The sequence below is a fragment of the Macrobrachium rosenbergii genome, chromosome 56 (genome assembly GCF_040412425.1).
Source record: "Macrobrachium rosenbergii isolate ZJJX-2024 chromosome 56, ASM4041242v1, whole genome shotgun sequence".
NCBI lineage: Eukaryota > Metazoa > Arthropoda > Malacostraca > Decapoda > Palaemonidae > Macrobrachium > Macrobrachium rosenbergii.
The window spans coordinates 46,292,643-46,317,356 of record NC_089796.1 but is presented as its reverse complement, the minus strand read 5'-3'; the positions used below and the strand labels follow the sequence as shown (position 1 = coordinate 46,317,356).

At 39.6% G+C, this 24,714-nt stretch overlaps 1 protein-coding gene across 6 annotated transcripts in view; it reads left to right on the top strand.

Annotated features, from left to right (window-relative positions):
* IFT54 (intraflagellar transport 54) overlaps positions 1 to 24,714 on the top strand; it is a 475,732-nt gene that overhangs the window by 231,488 nt on the left and 219,530 nt on the right. For all 6 annotated transcript variants that reach the window (XM_067100328.1, XM_067100326.1, XM_067100323.1 and 3 more), the window contains one exon: positions 2,079 to 2,193. In XM_067100328.1, the coding sequence (XP_066956429.1) occupies positions 2,079 to 2,193 (115 nt within the window). The remainder of the gene's footprint in view (positions 1 to 2,078; positions 2,194 to 24,714) is intronic.

Here is a 24,714-nt window from a genome sequence, read left to right as displayed (position 1 = left end):
ACCCTCTCCCCAGATATCTCTCCCTGTATACCTCTGTTTTCAGCTCATTATCTTTGTACATGGCCACCTGTGTGCTTGTTAGAAAATAAAGAGTTAATAAATAAACAAAAACAGCAGTATATATTTCCATGTTCTTTGGAAATTTGTTATATCATCTATCTATTGAAGAGAAGAATATAAGAAAAATAGAACAAAACTGTATAGGCTGAACTGCCTAGAAACAACAGGTTTGATCAGTATATATTCAGAGAACATAACACAGAATATTACTCGTTTTCCATAGGTTTTGACTTTCTTTAGATCAACAGAAAATATGATGTGCACTAAATATAACTAAATATAACAGCCACATTTAAAGGGACTTTTATGCTTTTCTTGAAGGTTTATAGTTTTGTTTATTCATGCATATCAATCTACACTTGCCTATGAACTTACACATAAAACTATGCTGATAATGAAAAACTGAATTATATTGCTCCAAGTGTTATGTAACAATTGATTTACGTCGTAGAGATGTTGCGTTGTAAATGAATTTCAGTTAGTATTTTCAGTATCAAAATTTTTACTGCTTTTGTTTACTTATTTACAGCTATGGCATTAAACAATCGGTATAGGGTAAACAGATATTTAAAGAACTCCACAATGAACATATATCGTTTTTGTTGTAGCTTAATCTCTGCACAGACAAACACACACACACACACACACAATGTCTATTTCTTACAAATATAACTACAATATTATCCACTTCTCATGAATTCTCCTTTTGTTTAGCACATATTTTTTTATTTCTTCACCCTTGCCCAAATTGTAACTACTTTTCATTTTACTGAGTCTGTCAATCAAATTTCACAGCCATTTTTTTCAAACTGACCACCCTCAACTTTCATTTACCTCTTAATAACAAATATTTCACCAGCACATAAACAGGAAATGCCATCAAGCATTATCTTAAATGCATCGTGCATTTATGATTTTTATAATGCTTTGATCGTAGCTGGAAATCTTACACATGCTTGTATTCATGAAACATCACTTAGTACTGTGCTGCAGAATCATTTAAGAAAGTAATTGATAAATAAGGGGAAAGAGTATTGTGCTGCAGAATCATTTAAGAAAGTAATTGATAAGTAAGGTTTCCCTTTTGTAGTAGTAATCACAACACAATGACACCTTAAATTATTGGTTACCACACACTGGATTCATGCCTCTTCTAACATCCACCCCCACATTGAGAAAACTGCTATGGCGAGGAAACAGAACAGAAATTTATGAGTACATTTTATTGCATGGTACATTTATTGTGCAGTATGGTTAAAATTAAATTTGATAATACTCTACTGCAGAATCATGATTAATGACAAAACAAAACAGACATGGATTGTTGCATAGATCATCTGACTGGTTAGTAACTGATTTGTAAGAATGATTTTCAACAGATATTTTCATGTTTTATATACAATCATCTAGTGAAAATTAGTCTTAAATAAATATGTAGTGGAAATGAGTCAAAGAAACCACTCTGATGATTTATGCAGTACTTTAGGTGTTTTTTTCTTTTTTGTTTGATGAATGATAATAATTTAATGTTCAATTAATGTTTAAGTCTTTAGCAATAAAGCATGCTTTAGAAGTGTAGTTGTATTATAATTAAGTAGTCCAGGATGTGTTGAATTACTGTTATGTTGCTTTACGTGGCCTCTGAGGATGATTGATTTAATATGCTAATCTGGCCAGGCTTGGGGAGCAGGGGATCCATTAAATTGGCATTAAACCTGTAAATGTAACCTTTAAATGAAGATTCTTAAGGCACTTTTATTTTATTTCAGAACTGTGCAGAAATATTTATTCCTTTGCTTGGTCGTTGGTTGAAAGAGCTTGCTTAAAATCTTGTATTTTCCCTCCATTTCTTTTGCCTACTTTACAATGTTCTATATATTTTCAACTTTTTCCTGTTCAGTTTGGATAACTTGGTGGGGAGTCCGGAGATGCTCTTGGCTTATTGTGTGCCCAGATTAATTTGTAAGATAATTTTTTGTTTGAGTTATATGGATGTGATAATTTTGATATACCAACAGAGCTGCAAGTCGCATGAGCCAGGTAAAGGAATCAGGGAAGGAAAATTCACCACCAGAAGAGATTATTGAAAATGAAGAAGTCATTCCCAATGGGGAAGGTGCAGTAGATGATGTGGTAAGTATATCTTTTAAAAATTGAATTAGTGTGCAGAGTAACTCCTTTGAGGAATGTTGATGAAAGAGGAAAGATACCCTTCTTGCGTGAATCAAACTACCAACGCTAGTAGTTAAAAAATTTGCTGTTATTTGAAAATTTCTCATTTTTCATAGCATAATCACTGTTTGTCCTCAAAGGACTTACTTTTATAGTCCCAACAGGGGCTCCATGAGACAGATCAACCAAATTGTCTCATAGCTGATCTTGACCAAAATAGTGCCTGTTGACAATGTGACAGAATAAAAACAGATTCAAGGCAGGAAGGCCCTTTGTCCATGCCTATCAGTGATTACAGTACCCTTGTGTAATACTATTCACTCTGATGACACAGATGTAGCAGTGGTACACAGATCAGTCATGGTTGCCATTGCTCTTAGGTCTGCTTTATGAAGTAGATTTCAGTTGGTGCCAAATTATTTGCATTTGTGCTCTCCTAAAAACACTGAGATGTTGCAGGGGAAAATAAAGCACATAGCCTTAAGCCCCCACAAAAAATATTTTACAGTAGCAATGTTGCAGAGGATAATAAAGCACATAACCTTAAGACCCCATGAAAATATTTTATAGTATTACAGTTTTTGCCAACTTTAAGTGTGTTGGGGGTATTCCCTAGAGCCTGGATTCATTGCTGGTGTAATGGATCATACATGTAAAGTCCTTACTCTAGGCTGCCCTTTTCAAAAATCTTGATATATTTAAAATTTGGTTGTGATCCAATAGTTTATTGGTTTACACATGTAACTTTAGCTCGAGGTGTAAAGAACAATGTTATGGGCTAACATTTCCCCTTTTAATGCCTTGCATTGTAGTTTATCCTTATACATCTACAAACCAAGTGTTTTTTTTTTTTACTTTATTTCTCTTGTTAAATTTCTGTTTTAGAAATGTTACTGATAGAAGGTATTCATTCAGTTACCGTCACACATGCAGATCTTCCTTTCCCTAACATTCGTCTGCCATAGGGCATTATACTGTATTATAACCTCCCTGTTGAGGGATTCTTAGTGGCTCCTTCCTAGTAGGATGTTGTAAATGCTTTCCCATATTGGTGCATTGCTTTAAACTAGTTTCACCTGATAATAAAAGGATTTTGACAAAGGAAAAATCTATTTCTGGAGAGGGGCCCGTGTCACCCGGTGAAATAGTCCATTCAGCACTTATTTCTAGGTAATTCCGTTGCTAGATACCAGAGAAAGCTAAATGAAATGCTGGAGTTACTACCCCCAGAGCGAGCTCCACTAGATGGAGTCGTGTATGGAAAAGGGTGAACTACAAAAACACGGAACCTTATCCTATAGAGATTCCCAATGTCAAAAGTCCCAACGAGAGAGGTGCCGATACAAGCCCATGCACTACTCGCGGACTGTATACAAGGCAACACTAGCCGCATTCCATGTTAGCACCCACCTCACTAGAATGAAGTTTATCAAGGAGGAGAGAATGAAAAACAGGGTGGGTCACCAGGTGACATCGGGCCCCTCTCCAGAAATAGATTTTTCCTTTGTCAAAATCCTTTTTCTGGATCAGGGTCCCGTGTCACCCGGTGAAATAGTAACAGAGAAATAAACATCATTCTTATGCTATTAAAGACTTAAATAGAAATGTTGAAAACTAGGAGAATTCTACCCTGAACATTAGTAAGGTCCTCTAAGTTCATGTAATGAAAATAATGTAAGTGGTCACCGTCTAAGATCATGAGCTTAGAATAGCACCTGAATAGGCTTGTATTAAGAAAATACTTCCTGCTTAATAGCAGACCCAATGACAGTGCCCCCCCCCTTTTTTTTTAAAGGAGAGGACCTGACAAAATTGCGAGGTCCTGTCTAAAAAAGCCTGCAAGGAGAAAACTGGACACAGAAACAGACCCTGTAAAAGGGGGAGTACTTTCCAAGGTGACCACCGAAAATGAGGACCTTCAATTGTAGATAGAAAGTTAGGGTGAGGAATTCACAACACTACCCCTGATGAGGGGAAACCAAACTGATTGGTTCCGCCGGACAGGGCAGACAGAACAGGAAAACTAACACTAGAAGCTAAGCTGATTAAAAATTTTTGGGACTTCCTTAACAAGGAAAGGTAAGAACAAGATGATTGTTGGTTACCGAAGCTAACTCCGATACATTACTCAAAGACCAGGAAACCGAATGTGGACGGAGTACTGTTCTTAGACGAACACAGACCTTAGGGATGAAAGTTAAGGGCCTGTGAGTCTGGTTCCAACAAAACACTTTCCTCGAGGCCAATGCGGCCGCATCAGTACTGTAGCTTTGAAAACTATGTGAAGAGTGCTAGTTACTTAACTGCAGAACCATACTGCAGTAGAGTAGGATCCCTTAATTGATTTCAGGAAAACAGTAATAACAGGACCAATATCAGTTACTGTTCCTCCTAAACTGTAAGATTCACAAAGACCACAAAGCCAGGACATCAGAGTTTGAGGGGGCTGACGCAGGCTGAGTTTATACCAGACGGGACAGCTTGATAGTTTGTGGCTGAATTGGGTTGCAAACAGACCTACTTCCAGGCCCAGGAAAAGGTCACAAGACTACCTGAATGACGCTCCGTCTAAGGACTATTCCGACACTAGGGGGGAGGCCCTGGATAGGGAAAAAGCAGTGACCTTTTGGACCCCTACGAGAAGGGTGGTAGACAGAGGCACCTGCTTCTGTTGGTTATGGAGAAGAATGAACCATAACCTGAACGAAGCAATTCGAGTCCAAAACCACTTGTTACGCAGCGCACTATTGCTGTTTTGTTCAGAACCAGCCTAAAAGGAAACCTCTTGGGGGGAAGAAGTTTCCCAAGGACAGGAAGACTGTCACCGCCCTCCAAAGCGTTGATATGGAACTGCCGGAACGTGACCGACTAAGTACCATGTACTTCATTGGGCCAAAAAATATCCACCTCACCCGCCCAGAGAGGTGACGGTGTGGAATACTGAGGCCGGAGGGGAAAGCTGGAGAGGAACTGACTTCGGTAAGCACTTGACAGTTGTGCAAGGCCGGAGGCCACTATTCAAGCAGGAGGAATCAGGAGACACGTCCCTGACTCCACCATACCCCGGTCATAAACTCCAGCTTTGACTTCAGAAGGAGAACCGTCACTGAAGCAAACTGGAGAAAACCCAGGACCTTTTCTTGGGCACGGGGAGAGGTATGCTTGAGATGATGAAATGATAGGATGTCCTTGCTATCTCTTTCCACTTCCACTGGATTCATAACTACGGAAGGCTACCCTCCTGAATCAGGTGGGATTCCTTCCTGGTTACTTAGAAGCCCAAAGACTCTAGAAACCGATTATAATGACCGGCGCCCTCAGGCAATTCCCGACGCTGGGTGCCCAAATGAGCCAGGCAACTAGATATGCAGCTAGCATAGCCTCCTAATACCGGAGCTGTTGAACTACGGTATTATTCAAACTGGCAAAGACTCTGGAGCCGCTTTGAGGAGGGCATGAACCTGAACGGGTACGCCTGCTCCCCGAGTCTGAATCCCAAGAAGGGATAGGACCTTTCTGCAACCAAGATATGAAAGGAAGCGTCGGAAAGGTCTATAGAGGTGGTTACAGCTCCACGGCGCAGTAGGATCCGAACCCACAAGACTGTAAGCAACCGAGACTTGCCGCATGAATAAGGAAAACAAACGGGACACGCCCGGAAAAATTTTCCAGTGGAAGGGAACTTCCTTGGCAGACTGAAAAAGCCTGACAGGCCATTCACAAAGACCCCCAGAACTCTGGCCGGAGGCTGATTGAACTTGATTGGAGGGGGGGAGGGAACAACAGTCCAGCTCCACCCCGGGCCCTGATAACTATACTCTGGGCCCAGGAACTGAAGTTCCAGTGGCCCCGAAAATGGTACAGCCTCCCACCCATATGAGAAATACTACAGGGAGGAGGCTTGATTGCCTCCCGTGAAGCGAATGCCTTCCCAATTTCTCGGAGAGGAGTAGGATGCTTCCCTGCTCCTATGATAACCCCGAGGGTCAGAGCCTCTGGCCAAATGTCTAGTGAAAATTCTTTCCTTAGGTTTTCGTATGAAGCAAAGAAAACTCCGGCGGAGGCACGTGGGGGAGGCAGAGACACACGGGGGTGTTACAAGGGGCTGATGTGTTGGCTGAACCCGCACACATCGAGGTGGAGGCTGGGAGTGAGAGCTGACGGCTGTCTAGGGGCAGAGACCTGAAGAGCCTGCACCACCGCCTGAGCAGGGGGGCTCTTGAACTACATGAACTTCTTGCCGGACTTGGGACAGGTCCCGGCAAGATCAGACCGTTTCTGCTCGTAGGGTAGACACCCATGAGAACGGAGGCTCTGGGTAACAATAGTAGTCCCAGACGGGCCGTAACAACGCCCACCTGGGGAAAAGATTAATTCTCCAGGTGAAACTGTTCATAAGATTTTTCAGCTCAAGGCGGAACGGGCAAGCCTGACTTACACCCTGTTTCAGCTTCCGAAAATTGATTCCGGAAGCTTAGGGAGCTGTACGCTGAATAAATTAGAAGCGTAGTCCGGGGTTAGAAGATTCACTGTGAAAGTATCTGTGATATCCGTCTCCCGGAAATGCCTCAGCGATACATTTTCAAAACAAGCCTGTTGATAAGAGGGCTACATTCGGAGCACAAGGGGTAGAAACAGGGCTCTCAAAGAGAGCACGGTAAGACCCCACAGCTGGCGTGAACTTGGAATTCTCTGCCTGCCACTCCGTTAGAGTTCTCAGGAGACGATGTGTCCAGCCCCTAGCTGAGGGCTCACTTATGGATCCTGCCAGACAGATGCCATGCTCGTTCTGACAGTCTGGTAAAACCCGGATAAGAGGATACCAGACCGGAAGGGAAGAAATGCCCTTCCACCAACCTCCGTGTGCCCACACCCCCGACAGGAGGGTGCCTTCATGCTGGGAAGCATAAAGGGAAGGCACCAAGACTCCCCAGACTGGAGGGGAAAAGAGGTGGAGATGTCCGGAACGATAGAATTCCGGAACGGAGCAGGACTTAACAGGTGATCCATTGACAATGAGTCTTGAGATTAATCTCTTGGGACTTAAGCTCCTGGGAAAGGGAAGGCATGGACCATGAGGTAGGTAGATATTTTAATAGGTTGACAATGACCCTCAAATCGAGCTCCTTATAAGGAGACCCGTAAAAGAGTTTTCAACAAAGGAAGGAGGGGGTAACCGCCTTGCTTTGCTTGGGCCGTGTCCCTTTCCAGAAGACGAGGCCAAACTCGTAGATGGTACCGGATTAGAGATCCGAGACGTCCTTGAGGGGGCCCCGGAGCGGGTCTTCTTGGTTTAAAAAAGGGTCTTTTTTTTTTTTTTTTTTTTTACTGACTTCACCTTAGGGACGGTAGACCAGGAACCGTCGAAAAGGGATGAGAAGGTAACAAATCCCCTAAAGGAAAAGTTTGCCTCACCTAATTCCGAGCTAAGCGGAAAAGGTTTGCCTCAGTTATTCTCGCACCTATTTATCGCTCCTGGACGATGTTCACAGGTCCGAGAACGAGACAGAAGGCCGCAACGTCTTCAGAAAACTCTCCTTAAACAATTAACTTGAAGCGAAGAAGTTACGAGACTTGCGGCCGGCCTCCAAGAGGGGGAAAAATTAGGACCCCAGACACCGGAGGAACAACTATTAATAAGTTATATAAGACGGAGTTTGGCGAAGGAAAAACTGATAGGTGTATATGAAACCTACCAATTTACCGAAAATCTCGCCCGGAAACGGGGTTTGGCGGAGGAAATCGATAGGTCTATATGAAACCTACCGATCCACCGAGAATCTCGCCCGGAGAGAGCCCAAACACCGAAAGATTAACTATTAATAAGCCACAAGAGGCGAAGAACCGATAGGTTTATATGAAACCTACCGAATTAACGAGAATCCCGCCCGGAGACGGAGTTTGGCGGAGTGAAATCGATAGGCGTATATGTGAAACCTACCGATTTATCGCCGAAAGAACGACTATTAATAAGCCACATGAGGCGGAGCTTGACGGAGGTAAAACCGACAGGTATATATGAAACCTACGGATTCATCAGGTAGCCTGCTCGAAAGAGCATAGCGTACAACGCAATCTGCCGGGTGCCAAACGACTAATAATAAGCCAAAGGAGGCGGCGTTTGGCGGCAATAAAACCGACTGGTGTAAATAAAACCTACGGATTCATCAAGTAGCCTGCTCGGAGAGAGCATAGCGTACTTTACAACCTTCCGAGTCAAGAATAAGTCACATGAGGCGGAGTTTGGCGGAGACGAAACCGACAGGTATATATAAAACCTACGGGTTCATCAAGAATTCTGCTCGAGGAGAGCATAGCGTACTTCATAACCTTCCGTGCCAAACTATAAATCCAAAACAGACTGCGCACCGGAATGGGAGCTATAGACTCCGTGACCGCTGGTTTGTTGCAGGATAGTGGAGCATTCCTGCACTTGACAAAACCAGCCAAAAACGTATGAGAAAAGGGCATGCTGGAACGGATGCCGGAGCAGAGTACCGTAGCAGCCAAAGCCTAGTCAGACCAGGAAAACTCCCGGAGAAAACCGGAGAGAAAACCGGGCTAACAGGACAAAACTCATAGACATAAAAACAGAGTCAACGGAACATTCCGAAGCGATCATGTTTGAACAAAATGTGGGAAGGTTATGAACTGTTCGGAAGTGGGCGCACTCTGAGCCAAGAGAGGAAAACCCGGAGGAGGATATCCTGAACGAAGTGATAGTGGTGGGGAATAAACGCCGACCGCTAAACACTAAAACCGCCGTAGCAGTAAGCAAGGAGAGCGCCCAACAAGATAACGAAACACCGAACAGGAAGCAGCAAAAGGAGGGGAACGCCGAAAGTAAATAAAGCAGAAGACAGTTAGGTGGAGAACGCTAACTGGCCTCGTATGAGATCCCAACAGTGAGGTGCGAACATGTAGGAAGCACCACGAAGGGAAATAGTCGACGTAAAAGGAAGGGGGAAGGATAGGCCAGGAGGTTGGTAACCCAAAGCAGCGACCAGGGGTGAGACAGCACTCCCCGGACGCCCAGAGATTCTCATAGATCCCCTCGCTATGTAAGCTGTGTTGCACGACAAGAGCGAGAGAAAAAGAGAGGAAGGGCAAAAACCTCTACGGCCAGGAGAGCAATGAAAGATAAAAGGAGTGTGAACAGGAGTGGGGAGAGCACTCCTGGTCACCTCCAGGTCCAGGTGGAGTGCCAACTCAGACACACCGAGGGACAATCAATCAATGCAGAGGGAGGGGATGTAGGCTACAACATAAAATAAGGATAATTGCTCTCAAGCCTTGGAAAGTTAACAAACTTTGAAAACAAACCAAGGGGAGAGAGAGAGCAAAGGATAAAAGGGAGAGAAGGGGACTCTCGAAACCACAAAATAACATATATATAGTCGGTAAAAGAAGTGTGAACAGGAGTGGGGAGAGCACTCCCGGTCACCATTGGTAAGCAACCCAAAGAAGGATTGAACTAGGATAGGCTACGCAGGTAAACCCTTGCTATTCCAGCTTAACTTATTAGGAACATTAGCCTAAGTGAAAAGCCGAAACAGGGAGAGGGTGGACGTAGGCAATATATCCAAGCCAAAACCAAACAAAGGGAAGCACCAGACATAAAACACACATGTACAGAACGAGATCACCGACATGAAACTCATACGTACAGATCGAGATCGTCCCCTCCTTAACGATTTTTTCCCCGAAGGGAAAAAGTGTTACAGCCAACCCCTAGGCTAACCTAACTGAGGCGATGTAAAGGAAGGAAGCCTAGGAGAGGGTAAAGGCTAACCAATAACTCAAAAAAAAAATTATAATAAAACAAAAATTGTCTATAAGGTACATGTAGGAGGATAGGCAGGCCCAACACAACATGGACGTGAAGGGACATGACCGACCTCCAGTTAAATGAAAGTATCCCAAAATTAACAAAATTCAAAAGCATCCAAGCACAAGGTCAAAAATGTAAGAATGAAAATCATGTTCCCATACACTTAGAGAAGTGAGTCTAAAACAAGGCAAAATAAAGCCAAAATAAGAAGCAAATAGGCCCGAGGGGGAACCACGTAGCCTAAACAGCAAGACAGCACTTGACCAGGAAGGGAACACAAAATTCACAAAAGAAACAAAATTATAAAAACAAAGTAAAAACCGTAACAGTACCAATGAAAATAAGATCCCCAAAGGCTAAGAGAAGTGAGTGACAAAAATAAAGCATAATGAGGCCATGATAATAAGCGAATGGGCTCGAGGGGGAAGCTCATAGCCTAAACGCTCAACAACACTTCTCGTAATGAAGCCACGATAAAAAGCGAATGGGCCCGAGGGGGTAGCTCGTAGCCTAAACGCTAAACGTCACTCCCGTAATGAAGCCATGATAAAAGGCGAATGGGCCCGAGTGGGTAGCTCGTAGCCTAAACGCTAAACATCACTTCTCGTAGTAAATGGGTACAGAACAAACAAAAATTAATCAAACCCACTAAAGTTAGGGAACATACATGGTAAAATATCCCAAATAAAAAGGGATACAAATAAAAAACACAAAACAAACATGCCGACCCAAGACCAAGAGAGGTCAAGAGACGACGTGAGGGGAGATCGAGACGGGCGTTATAAATCCCTTTAATTATTAAACTAAAGGAAAATAAGAAGCCTCAATCGCCTAAAAAACAACAAAACACTGGTACTCAAGTAATTGAAGAAGAACCTTGCGAGGATGCCATAAAAATCCAAAATAGAGCACAAAATTAGGATCACAACGAAATTACGTGTGAACGAAAAAACGTGCTAAAATGGAATGCGGCTAGTGTTGCCTTGTATACAGTCCATGAGTAGTGCATGGGCTTGTATCGGCACCTCTCTCGTTGGGACTTTTGACATTGGGAATCTCTATAGGATAAGGTTCCGTGTTTTTGTAGTTCACCCTTTTCCATACACGACTCCATCTAGTGGAGCTCGCTCTGGGGGTAGTAACTCCAGCATTTCATTTAGCTTTCTCTGGTATCTAGCAACGGAATTACCTAGAAATAAGTGCTGAATGGACTATTTCACCGGGTGACACGGGACCCCGATCCAGAAATGTAGTTTTTACCACATTTAAATTAAACGCTACAATCCTGTATTCATTAACCATTAATAATGCATATGGTATCATCCAGTGTAGCATATATAAGTGGAACTACCACTGTAAATGAGTGTTAACCAGATATTTAGTAATAATAATTTAAAATGTAGCACCAGTTTTGTATGTGGTATCATAATATTGATTTGCTAGGCTAATTGATTATGAAATACCCTACCCCAGCAAACATATGAATACTCCCGTAAATTTGGAAAATTTTTTTACAGCAACTCTGATAGTTAATGTTGAATTAGAATATAGTACCACCCAATATAACTTACATACAGTGGGGCCTTAATATTAGTGGGCCATACAGATCACTGAAACCTTACATAACAGAGTATTGTAAACAAGCCGACATTACAGACAACCTATTTATGCCCATATAAACCCAATACTTCTTGTAACATTCATTATTGGTTATACATGGCAGAGAATAACAAATAGATTATGGATTTAGTATTCCTTAAACAGTATAAATAAGAAGAAAATCTAAATATAAATGAACAATTTGATTTTGTACGTAGTGCTAAGTGCATATTAGTCATCATGCATATACCTATATAAACCCCAATACCTCTTATAATGACTGTTATTGGTCATACATAACAAATAATATATTAAAAGATTATGGATTTTTTTCCTGTGACTAACCCACAGCTAAATGCACAGTACCAGTAGATACTGGGGTCCAGCTGTATTTGGTATTTTAGTTTAGGTTTGCCAGGGTAGATTTAATATTCTAGCCTACAAACATTTGACATAGAGTACTCCATAAATTTTGAATTTTTTTTTCATAGTACTGATTGTTGTTAATAATGTAAAATGTAATGCCACCACTATAGCTTATATATGTGGTATTTGAAATTAGATTTGCTAGGCTCACTCTTAACAGTATACCCTAGTCTTCAAATGCTGTACAGTATTATTATTGTTATACCTCTGATTTCATACATATCAGCCATTGAGCTTTTTGCTTAACCAGATTTCAAGATCTTGCACTTGTAAAACCCAATTCTTAGCAGGATAGAGATTTCTTTCCTGTATTTATTAATATATTGAACTACAGTAGTTGAATTTCGCAGTGGTACCTCTGGTTTGATTATAATTTAAAGGGATGACAATTATCTTTAAAAGAACATGAACCTCTGAGCTTCTCACCTGCAAGGTTGTCAACATGTACTTATAACCAAGTCGGTTCATTTCATCCTGGTATGCGTCCTGCCTATCCACTGGATATATGGAGCTTCCATTCTACCATTTTTCACAGCTTTATAGTTTTTCCTTACTACAGAGTTGCTAAAAAGCTAGACCTAATGGTAGGTTGCTTCGCTGCAAACTACATAATTTGCTGTTTGCCTGTTGGGACAGCACTTACCATCCGCCACGGACTGGGTAGTAACTGGACACAAGCAGTAGTGAAATAGCAAAGCTCCATGGCAGCAAGCCTAAATGATGAGGAGGCTCAATTTAGATGCCTTTTGGGTTCAGGGTTTTAGCAGGAGCAGAGGTGAGGAGAGTACATCTTCATAGCAGAAATATGGCAGAAAGTATTTCCCCCATCCCTGGCAAATTCCACATCTCGGCAGATATGCCAGGACACTGGAATACAAGGTATCTTCCCTGACTCCTCTTGACTGAGAGGAACTGTCATTCATAAGGACAGATGACCCCAGTAATGGGCAAGAAGTGGACCATACTACTCAAATCACTGTAGCATGAAGGGGAGCCCCGAAAGAGATTCTGAACTTTCCATACAATAATCTATCGTCGAGGAGGACCAGATAGTGCCACTCTGTTCTTCTCTGAAGTTCCTGTTCCCCCATGGATCATGGGCCTTCATCCAAAATTCCCAGACCCTTGCCAGGCAGCAGTGATGCAGCTGCCCTGGCTCAATCCATCCAGACTGTTCCAGACTGTGGTTCCTAAGAAAGAGATTCTGTCTGAAGCTTTGTTTGAGTTTAATAAGGCACTCTTACGCAGTATCAAGGAAGTCCTTGATGCAGAGTGCCATTATATCGAGGTTGCTATTGAAGTTTCCTCCACAAGGAATGTAGGGTAACTTTAGGCAATGAATAAGATATTGTCTCCAAGACTTTTTCAGCCCTCCAAAGAAAGTCCTTTAAAGCCACCCATGCCGAGATCATTTCTCTCACAGAGAAATTCAGGTCTTGGGAGCATACTAACAAAAAACCCCCAGGGCAAGGAAGAAGTTGAGTAAGTCTCTTAGATTCCTTTCAGAGTTGGATCACTCTCAGTGGGACAACCATTTTCTTCCATAGCACTGACTGTACTCTGTTTCAACTCATCTGTCCCCGAAAAATTGACATTCATTTACACATGATCACTGGAAAACTGTGGGACATACTGTGTACAGAGAGAGGATGAAAGAAATGGTAGAGGAAGGACATGAGAGAGAATAACAAATCAATGTTTATGAGAGAGAGAGAGAGAGAGAGAGAGAGAGAGAGAGAGAGAGAGAGAGAGAGAGAGAGAGAGAGAGAGAGATAATTAACAGCGATCCCATTGTCATCAAGCATTGTATTATAGGACTGGGCCTAGACTTTTTTCAAACTGTTGAGTAATTGATGAAATTCAATTCTTTTAACCCTTAAACGCCTATTGGACGTATCATACGTCGACTAAAATTGTCTGTTGGGTGCCGAGTGGACGTACCGCACGCGTTGACTACAAAAATTTCAACCTTCGGTCAACTTTGACTCGACCGAAATGGTCGAAAAACGCAATTGTAAGCTAAAACTCTTACATTCTAGTAATATTCAATCATGTACCTTCATTTTGCAACAAATTGGAAGTCTCTAGCACAATATTTCGATTTATGGTGAATTTTGAAAAAACTTTTTCTTACGCACGGGCGGTAACTCAGCCGAAAATTTCATAAATTCTTTCGTCATTTTGTCGTAATTTTTGCACTACTCTATATTAGCCGTTACATAAAGTTTTATATATGAAAATGTGCGCAATTTCATGTACAATACAGCAAAATACAACCCATGGTTGTAGCTTTTATAATTTTGGAAATATTTTCATATAAACCACAATAACTGCCAAAATTTCAACCTTCGGTCAACTTTGACTCGACCGAAATAATCAAAAAACGCAATTGTAAGCTAAAACTCTTACATTCTAGTAATATTCAATCATTTACCTTCATTTTGCAACCAATTGGAAGTCTCTAGCACAATATTTCGATTTATGGTGAATTTTTGAAAAAAACTTTTTCCTCACGTCCGCGCCAGAAATTCTTTCGTCACGTTGTCGTAATGTTTGCACTGTTTTATATTAGTCGTTACATAAAGTTTTATATGTGGAAATGTGCGCAATTTCATGTAGAATACAACAGAAAATAACTCATGGTTGTAGCTTTTATCAGTTTTGAAATATTTTCATATAAATCACGATAACTGCCAAAATTTCAAGCTTCGGTCAACTTTAACTCGACCGAAATGGTAAAAAAACGCAATTATAAGCTAAAACTCTTACATTCTAGTAATATTCAATCATGTACCTTCATTTTGCAACAAACTGGAAGTCTCTAGCACAATATTTCGATTTATGGTGAATTTCTGAAAAAAAAATTTTTTCCCTTACGTCTGCGCGCAGTAACTCGGCCGAACATCTCAGACATTCTTTCGTCATGTTGTCGTAATGTTTGCATTGTTTGACATTAGTCGTTACATAAACTTTTATATATGAAAATGTGCGCAATTTCATCTAGAATACAACAGAAAATAGCTCATGGTTGTAGCTTTTATCAGTTTTGAAATATTTTCACATAAATCACGTTAACTGCCAAAATTTCAACCTTCGGTCAACTTTAACTCAACCGACATGGTCAAAAAACGCAATTGTAAGCTAAAACTCTTACATTCTAGTAATATTCAATCGTTTAACTTCATTTTGCAATAAATTGGAAGTCTCTAGCACAATATTTCGATTTATGGTGAATTTAAAAAAAAAAACATTTTCCTTACGTCTGCTCGGTAACTCGGCCGAACATCTCAGAATTCTTTTGTCTCGTTGTCGTAATATTTGCACCGTTTTATATTAGTCGTTACATAAAGTTTTATATATGAAAATGTGCGCAATTTCATGTAAAATACAACAAAAAATAACTCATGGTTATAGCGGTTATCAGTTTTGAAATATTTCCATATAAATCACGATAAATAGAAAAAATTCGACTTTTGGTCAACTTTAACTCGACCGAAATGGTCAAAAACTGCAATTGTAAGCTAAAACACTTACAGTCTAGTAATATTCAATCAATTAACTTCATTTTTCAACAAACGGGAAGTCTCTAGCACAATATTTCGATTTATGGTGAATTTTCGAAAAAACATTTTTTTACGTCCGCCCGTTACGAATTCATGCATCATTTTGTGATAATATTTTCTCTGTGTTGCTTTGATCATTTTAAAATTTGTTATATACCAAAATCATTGCAATTTAGTGTACAATACAACTAAAAAAAATTAACTCATTAGCTTCAACCGTTTTGCTTACAGCGCGATTTGTATACAATTATATACGAGTTTTTTTTTTTCGCTGTCATATATTCCAATATTTATATATGATAATGAAATTTTTTTCATTTCTGATGGTTGCATACTAAACTTCAGGCAATGACAAAAAAAAATGAGCCAAAAATGAACTCTTAATCTTAAAAACTAAGCTTGCTGTGATATTTTGAAAAAAACTTTTTTTCCGCTTCGGCGCTAACTCACCGAACGCCGCCGGCATACGGGAGACGTTTTTGTAAATAGGGCTTCGGCGTTAAAGGGTTAATATAAAAACTCTTAACATTAAATAATTTACACTACCCTATTGTAAGTTAATTTATCACAGGAAGTGCATTATCTAAATGCACTTGCAGTGGTAGATTTTTCAGTTTCCCTTGTTTAGATTAACAAATAATTTTCAGTAATATTAAGATTTTTCTGTCCATGTAGGGTCAAAGGAAATGAAGAGGCTGATAAAGCAGTTAAAGAAGAAGGGGGAATGCATTCTTGTACATAGGCCTATGCTTATTTTACCTCACACCACCCTTGGCCACTCAAAATGTCTATCAATATGAACAAAATATAGTAATAATAATATTCTTTATTTCAGCTCAGCCATAAACATGGGATATACGAAGTAGAGCCAATACAATACACGCAATCTAGATGCACGAGACAAAATGATAAAAATGATATTGGCAATATCCACACATTTGCTGAAGTAGTAAAATAGTATTCATAAGGGTAATGACAGTTATAATATTGAGAATAGCAAAAATATTAAAAATTATAACAATTAAGAAAACCGATTGCATACAGTTAATTTCAAGCTAGAGACCGAAGTCAGGTCAGGAATGCTAAATACAGAAAGTGAAAAAAGCAAATCTCAGTAATAATAATAAACATATGATACAGTAATAACAGCAAAAATAATAATCATAACAGTTTCTATAGATAACACAATAATTGCAAAAATAGAGAACAAGCATGCACAGCAACTCAGGCCACCCATGTGTAAAGGAAGATAACATCATTTATGGAACAGATGCCTCATTATGCCTTCAATAGTAAAATTACCTCCTCCTTGGACTATGAGTAAAATAAGAATTTTCACACACTTAAAATATTTATCAAAAACTTACTCATACACCCAGAACACCATAGAAAACATACAATAAAGCATATAAGCCGAAAAGGTACACATTATGCAATATACACAGACTGATCTAAATCAGAGTACGGAGTGGGATATGCTGCAGTATCCCAGGACAAAATTTATTAATTCTCTCTACCTGACAATGCCTCGATATTTACAGCTGAGTTATGCACAATAGCAGCAGCCATAAAAATAATTAAAGAAACCTCATGTAATAATTTTATTACTTTTAGTGACTGTAGAAGCGCCATCGAAGCCATTCAGAGTTACAAACCAAACAATAACATTGTACAAGAAATAAAGTTATTACTCCATAAGTTATATAATAATGGGGAAAAATATAGAAATATGTTGGATCCATGCCCATGTAGGGTCAAAGGAAATGAAGAGGCTGATAAAGCAGCTAAAGAAGCAGCCCATATGACACGATCTAATGTAAATATCCCAGTTAACGATTATATAACACATATAAAAGTAGGCATTATAAACAAATGGCAAAATGAATGGAATGAAGAACCTGAAAATAATAAATTGAAGCAAATAAAACCTTGAGTAAAAAATGGAGTTCATCATACCAAAGAGAGACATGCTTAAGTAATTCTAACACGGCTCTGAATAGGTCATACTCGTCTGACACATGGACACTTAATGAGCAGCCCACATGAACCAGCTCCCGAATGCTCAGAGTGCCAAGTGATAATAACACTTAAATATGTGTTATGCAAATGTCCAAAATATAACCAACATCGGTTATCAACTATAGGAAATGGATTTATTGGCAAAATTTTATCATAGTCTGCAACATTTTCATTTGACCCAATTTTAATATTCATGAGGAAGTGTAAATTAATTGATAAAGTATAGAAAGCAATTTATGAAAATACAAAAGCCCACTGGGCAACTATATATAATATATATATATATATATATATATATATATATATATATATATATATATATATATATATATATATATATATATATATATATATATATATATATATATATAATATATATATATATATATATATATATATATATATATATATATATATATATATATATATATATATATATATATATATATATATATATATATATATATATATATATATATATATATATATATATATATATATATATATATATATATATATATATATATATATATATATATATAGGATGAGAATCAATAAAATTACAATAAAATATATATATATATATATATATATATATATATATATATATATATATATATATATATATACATATATATATATATATATATATATATATATATATATATATAATATACATATATACATATATATATATATATATATATATATATATATATATATATATATATATATATATATATATATATATATATATATATATATATATATATATATATATATATATATATATATATATATATATATATATATATATATTTATTTACAAGTAAAAGAAATGTTAGGGTGATTTCCCTGGGTTTATGGTATTTTTACAGGCCAGCAACATGTTGATTTGTTTTTTGAAACTTTATTTAATTGGCCTTGGAGTTACAGAAATAGTGGACTGTTTACATAAAGGGAAATTGTAAAAAACAAAGAAAAAGGGGTGAATTTAGGAGCTGAAGGCTCTTCTTCATAAGGAAATGTTACATAAACACTTGGGATAAATTAAGGAATTATATTTACAAGAGAAAGCATTAGAAGGGAAAATGGATAAGTAAATTGATAAAGGGCTGGCAACGCCTGAAGATCCTTCTACTGGAGTCTTGACTAAGTAGTGCAGCAGATTGCTGTAAAAATCGTTCAGATAGTGAAACAAGCATGAAATTTGGCACAAACATTCCTAAGACTACGCTCTCTTAGAAAAGGGCGCTGGCCACCTGAAAATCCAAGATGGCGGCTATTTTTCAAAATGGCCGCCATCTATGTTGAGATTCACTGGTTTGGGAGCATCTATTGGATGGAATATGCTAAGCCTTTTTTTTTTAAACCTCGACTTTTAGGTTATAAAAATGTTCCATACCACACATTTTATTGAAAACCCTTACTAAATGAATTGTAACCAAGATGGCGTACAAAATGGTTGCAGATATAAAAGAAATTTGGCACAAACATTCCTAAGACTTTTTTTCTATCCACAGCTTTTAGGTTATAAAATGTTCCTACCACACATTTTAGAAAAGACTAAATAGAGACCAACTGTACAAAATGGTTTTTATTTAATGGTATATTTAATGGTATATCACGTGATCAGACAGTTTAACTAATATGCTATTTTCAACTGAAATAGTAATGGTATGGTCACATACAACATTGTGTCTAAGACTGTAACCATAAAAAGAAAAGAAGAGAAATACGGACTAAACGCAACCAATCTATGTATAGGTCTCTCAACCTACACCTTTGAAAAATTCGAGGATAAGAAGGTAGGCATAGCATGACACGTTGGATGCTCAAGCTAGATTATCTACTGAAGAGAGGGCAATATTTATCTAGACTTCACATTTGCAAGTGCACAGAGCTGTGCAGGGAAGACCCAGCTTGTAGCACTTGCACCTTTCCCGACAGCCTGCCTCCACCAGAGCTCCTGTCCAACCACTGCCATGAAGAAGAGTACCAAGAGATGTCATTGCTGCCATCTCAATGTGCAGACCACCAAACATTACCAGATACTTGTCTTCGCCATACTGATCAGGCCACTGCCACTGCACCTGCTTTGCTACGGCATAGATTGGCTGATCAGCTGTGATTATGGGTATCTGGCCAGGGTTCAGAAAATCAGTGACATCCTGCACTTTCTGCATCACGTGTTTGATCGTAGCAACAGAATGAGCCTGGTCACGCAGGAGAGGAAGCAATGAAGTTATGGTTACTTCAAATTCTGGGCTTCTCTTCATTGAAGCGTGATGAGCTGACCACGTCAGATTCACTGCATCATCTATTTCCTGGGTGACTATGACCTTGTCTAGCCACTGATACTCCAGTGCAAGCTGTGGCCCCAAGATATCTGTGGGTGGCTTTGGTATTGCAGTGTTTGGTGGCACAGGGTTCTTTGTTTGAAAGGAAGCTGGTGAGATGTTTGTGAATGTGTCCGGCAATTCAGGCACCGACCTCACTTTCTCAGGTGCAAACTTTAGTTGCTGTCTTTCCTGTCCAGTGTTCTCCTTGGTGGGGTGCTGAAATATGGAGATGCTAGTTCCATGGAAGGAGGTAGTGGCAGTAGTTGCAGATGGGTTGTGGTCGATGTTGTCCATCACTGCAGTGGTGAACAACCCTTTTCGCAGTACCGGGGACAGACCACACCCTCCTCCACATATTTGCTAACTGTGGCATCTCCTAACTGTGCAGAGACCTCCAGTACTCTGTCATAAGAGATACTGAGGCCATACTGATGTAGCATTTCAACCAGGTTTCTCTTCCTGGTTTTGGCATAGACTGAGAGTCCCATGTAGACTGGGAATGGTGTTTCTCTGTCTTTGGAGTGTCTATGAGTTGTTGCTCCTCTTTGTATCGGGAGTAGCAGTTGAACTGCATGAGCTGTGCAATGGCCTGGTCTGACTTTGATGCTCCAAATCGTAACTGTGACTTGATGTCAGCCCCATGCTCAACCATCCCTACAAACTGGAGCAGGAGAGGAGGCACAGAATTTCGTACACAAGCCTCAGAAAATGTGCCATCAAACCGTGACTGATGATCAAGTATAGACTTTCTGAGAATATTTGCTGCTTTAGCAATGATAACTGCCTCTGAAAGATCAGATGATTGAGCAAGTGCTTTTCCCACATCCTTTTGAAATGCAAGTAATACATCTCTGCCAGATTTATGAGCCTCAAGTTCTGGAATTTCTGCCAGAAGTTTGTCTTTGAGTCTCGTGGAATTTACACTTGGTGACTCTACACCTAATTGTTCCAGACGTTGTTGGTAGAGGTGGCAAATATCTGCCAGCCGAAATGTGACTGGATCATCTGAACAAAGGTTGTTTTCAACAATGTATGTCATCAGTTCTGACAGAACTAGTGGATACACATCTGATTCTGACTCAGTGCTACCTTGGTCTTTCTCAAGGCTCCTCAGGTAGGACCTTTTTCTGTTGTAGAGGGCACAAAGACAGGCATGGTGATACTTAAACTCCTGTGCAATGACATCCCCACCAGTCAACTTAGCAAGGAGCTTGCCATCACTAAGTATCTCTGCACATTCACGCAATTTCAAGTCAAGGCCCTTAGTACTAGCCTGTCTGAGATCAGATGCAGGTGCCACTTTCTCACAGAAAATGCAAACTTCATTGTCATGACTGGTTCGGCGCAGTTTTGCACGACTAGTCTCAGTGTTGCTGGTCTGGTCATTGGATTGTCGCTTTCTTGCACGGTCCAGTTTAGTGTTGTTAAACAACAAGCGACAGTTCACATGGTATTTTGCTGCATTTTTCCTGAGAGTGGCCTCTATGCCATCACCTTCATCCAGCCTTGCTGGATCCATTATCAGTGGCATTTCATTAATTTCACTGAACATGGGAATGTTCCTTGCCAGCATTGTGTACCCATCATGGTCTAGGACATGATGACTTGGAGGTGATGTCAAGTGCTCACCTCTTTTGTCCTTCTGACAAAGACAACACAAACTCCAGTTTGTTTTTCTACTGCTCAATATTGGATTGGCATCACATTCTGCCATGATTTCACTTTTGATTAAGGCCGAGGGTTATCCTTTTACCACCTTAAACAAAGCACACATTCCTGTATGGGATTCAACTAGGTTCGGTCTCCCTACACCTAGCCCGATCATTCATCCAGTGCCATTTAAGTCCCGTGTGATCTGTACACCATCCGGGTAAGTACATGAACCATCATGTACAGCCCCATACCCTTGGCTCGGCTCTCCCGCGCTGGCACATCCTGTCTATTCAGGTGCGGCTATCTAACTATAGCTGGTCTGGGGCTGTTAGAAAGCATTTGGGACACTAAACTAAACTATACTACAACTACTAGTCTAAGACTACAGGATTAGTAAAGCTGGATTAGCTGGCACTGAACCCCATGCTGAGTTACACAGCAGTGATGTCACCAGTGTGCCCTGGTTGTGTGCAGACATACACTCTTTTACATTTATTAATTTTCCTTCAAAATTGATGAGTTATTCGAAAGAGATGGCCTCATTAGGATCTAAAACCACAGAAACCAAGATCCATGCTTAAAACGATAATTGTTGAACGGGCATTATTTCTCATTATAATTATTGTTTCTACCTTTTCTTGGCAGCCATATAGCCCCCATATTTAAAGGTAAACTGTACTGGGAAGCTACAGAAACATAATATTCACAAGAAATAGTATGGAAGAGCTTTACCATATTGCTAGAAGCAAATACATGCCATTCTAGTGAAAAATTAGCCAAAATCTGTCGATACTGGCCGCCATCTTGGAATTTGGCCGCCATATTAAATTTTTTGCGTGGCCAGCGCCCTTTTCTGATAGAGGGAACTTTAAAGAGCACTTGTGCAAAATTTCATGCTTGTTTCACTATCTGAATGATTCTTATGAAATATGCAATTATCTGCTGCACTAAAGGGCAAGGCGCAGTCCAAGAGGAGTCCACTGCGAATAGGTCCCCCTGCAAGAGAGATTTACACATTACACGCCAGTGACGGAACAATATAACACAGAATATGATGTCGAGTCTGCACTGAGGATGCCAAGGGCTCGAGGAATGAATGACCACTTTACACCTGAACACGGGACATTGGAAATGGCACTGGATAAACTGGCACAAGGACAGAGGAGAAATACCGGTACTCTAATATCTTTCTAAAGGGCAAACTGTCATGACTGAAAAGTCTTTACTCGCACTTTACCTTAGGGGGAGTGGGTCTCTGGCGAAGAATGACGAGGGACAATCACACGTACGGCGGTGCCCTCAAGGATGACTGTCGTCTGGAGTCGGACGGGGGCGGGGGGGGATGAATGGTCTCTCAGCAAACTGTATCACCCGCCCGCGTGTATGGCTGTCCCATACGACTGCTCGTCAACTCCCCACAAGACTAACTGCCTTCTTGCTTATTGCTGTCCTTCCCTTTTAAGACACGCGGCCCGGGTGTCAGTGCCATGTGCAAACAATGTGTCATATGCCAGGTGGTAGGCGATCGGTTTCCTCTTCCCAGGTTTCCTGTGGATACAGACAATTCAGGCAGCTTAATTTGCCTTTAGAAAAGTTGTTTTAAGCAGCTTAGTTGGGCTAAGCTGCTTAAGGGAGTGGCATTTAGTCTCCTCTCCTTGCCCTTTTTTATCCGTATCATCTCAATATCTGTTCCAGGTAAAAAGAAGGACAGATCGGAATGTTTGATAACTTTGGTCTGATTTCTAGGTCAAATACGATCGGCCATGCGGCGGCGACTTTATTCTCAATAAACAAAGGGTAAATTATGTTGGGGGGAGGCGCGCTGTGCAGCGACTTCTTGTAAATTATAATATATATATATATATATATATATATATATATATATATATATATATATATATATATATATATATATATAATATATATATATATAATAATATATATATATAAAATGCAAATTAAAAAAATTAAGTTATTCTTATTTTTAATATTGCTCAGTTTTATTTATTTTATTTTTATGGTGCAGATGGAAACTTGAGTAATGTATTTAACGTGTCCATTTGTTCTAGTGTGGAAGCATATGCCTTTTTGCATATTTTTAAAGTTTCGTTATTCATTCATCTTTTAGTCCCAGTGCTTAGCCTATGGCTTAGACTTGGGACTCCATTTCATTTTAATCCTTCGGGCCAGCGCTATGAGAGCTGTCAATCAGCTTAGTGGTCTGGTTAAACTATTTAATTTTATAATAATAATAATAATAATAATAATAATAATAATAATAATAATAATAATAATAATAATAATCAAGAACTAATGGTGGCTGATTCAAAAAGTCCCGGATCATGGGAGTTCCCAGACCACAGAGTGCCGGATTTAAGAAGTCAGACTGTGCGTATATACAGGTAATCCCGAGTTACAGTTGTTCTTTACTTCAGGTGCTTTTTCAAATATGTTAATAAAAAAATTGGCTGCTGTAATGGCGCCGTAACTGGGATTATGGTGCCCCAAGCCTGACACCATAAGCGCCGTAACTCGCTGGTGTTATAACAAGGTGAGAAAACCAGTTTAGGGAGCTGTAGCCACTGGGAGGATTCACTATAAGGAGGGGAGAAAACTGGTTTATCACCAGGGCAAAGGTTACAAACCTTTTTGTTTCCCCAGAATCACATGTCTCTCTCTCTCTCTCTCTCTCTCTCTCTCTCTCTCTCATTTTTATCAATTTCTCTTACGATGTTTTGGGTTATGGCGATTTCCTACTTATGGCAGGCCACTGGAACAGAACCCCCGCTGTAACTCGGGAACTGCTTATATATATATATATATATATATATATATATATATATATATATATATATATATATATATATATATATATATATAATGTATGTATATTATGTATATATAGTGCATCACCGACTTACGGCAGGTTCGATCTTATGTTACTTTTTCAGCGCCGTTAATGGCATTTTACAGCACTGTAACTTGATGCAATATCAAGTTGCGGCGCTGCAAGCACTGATAATGGCAAAACGCAGACTTAGGGCGGAAT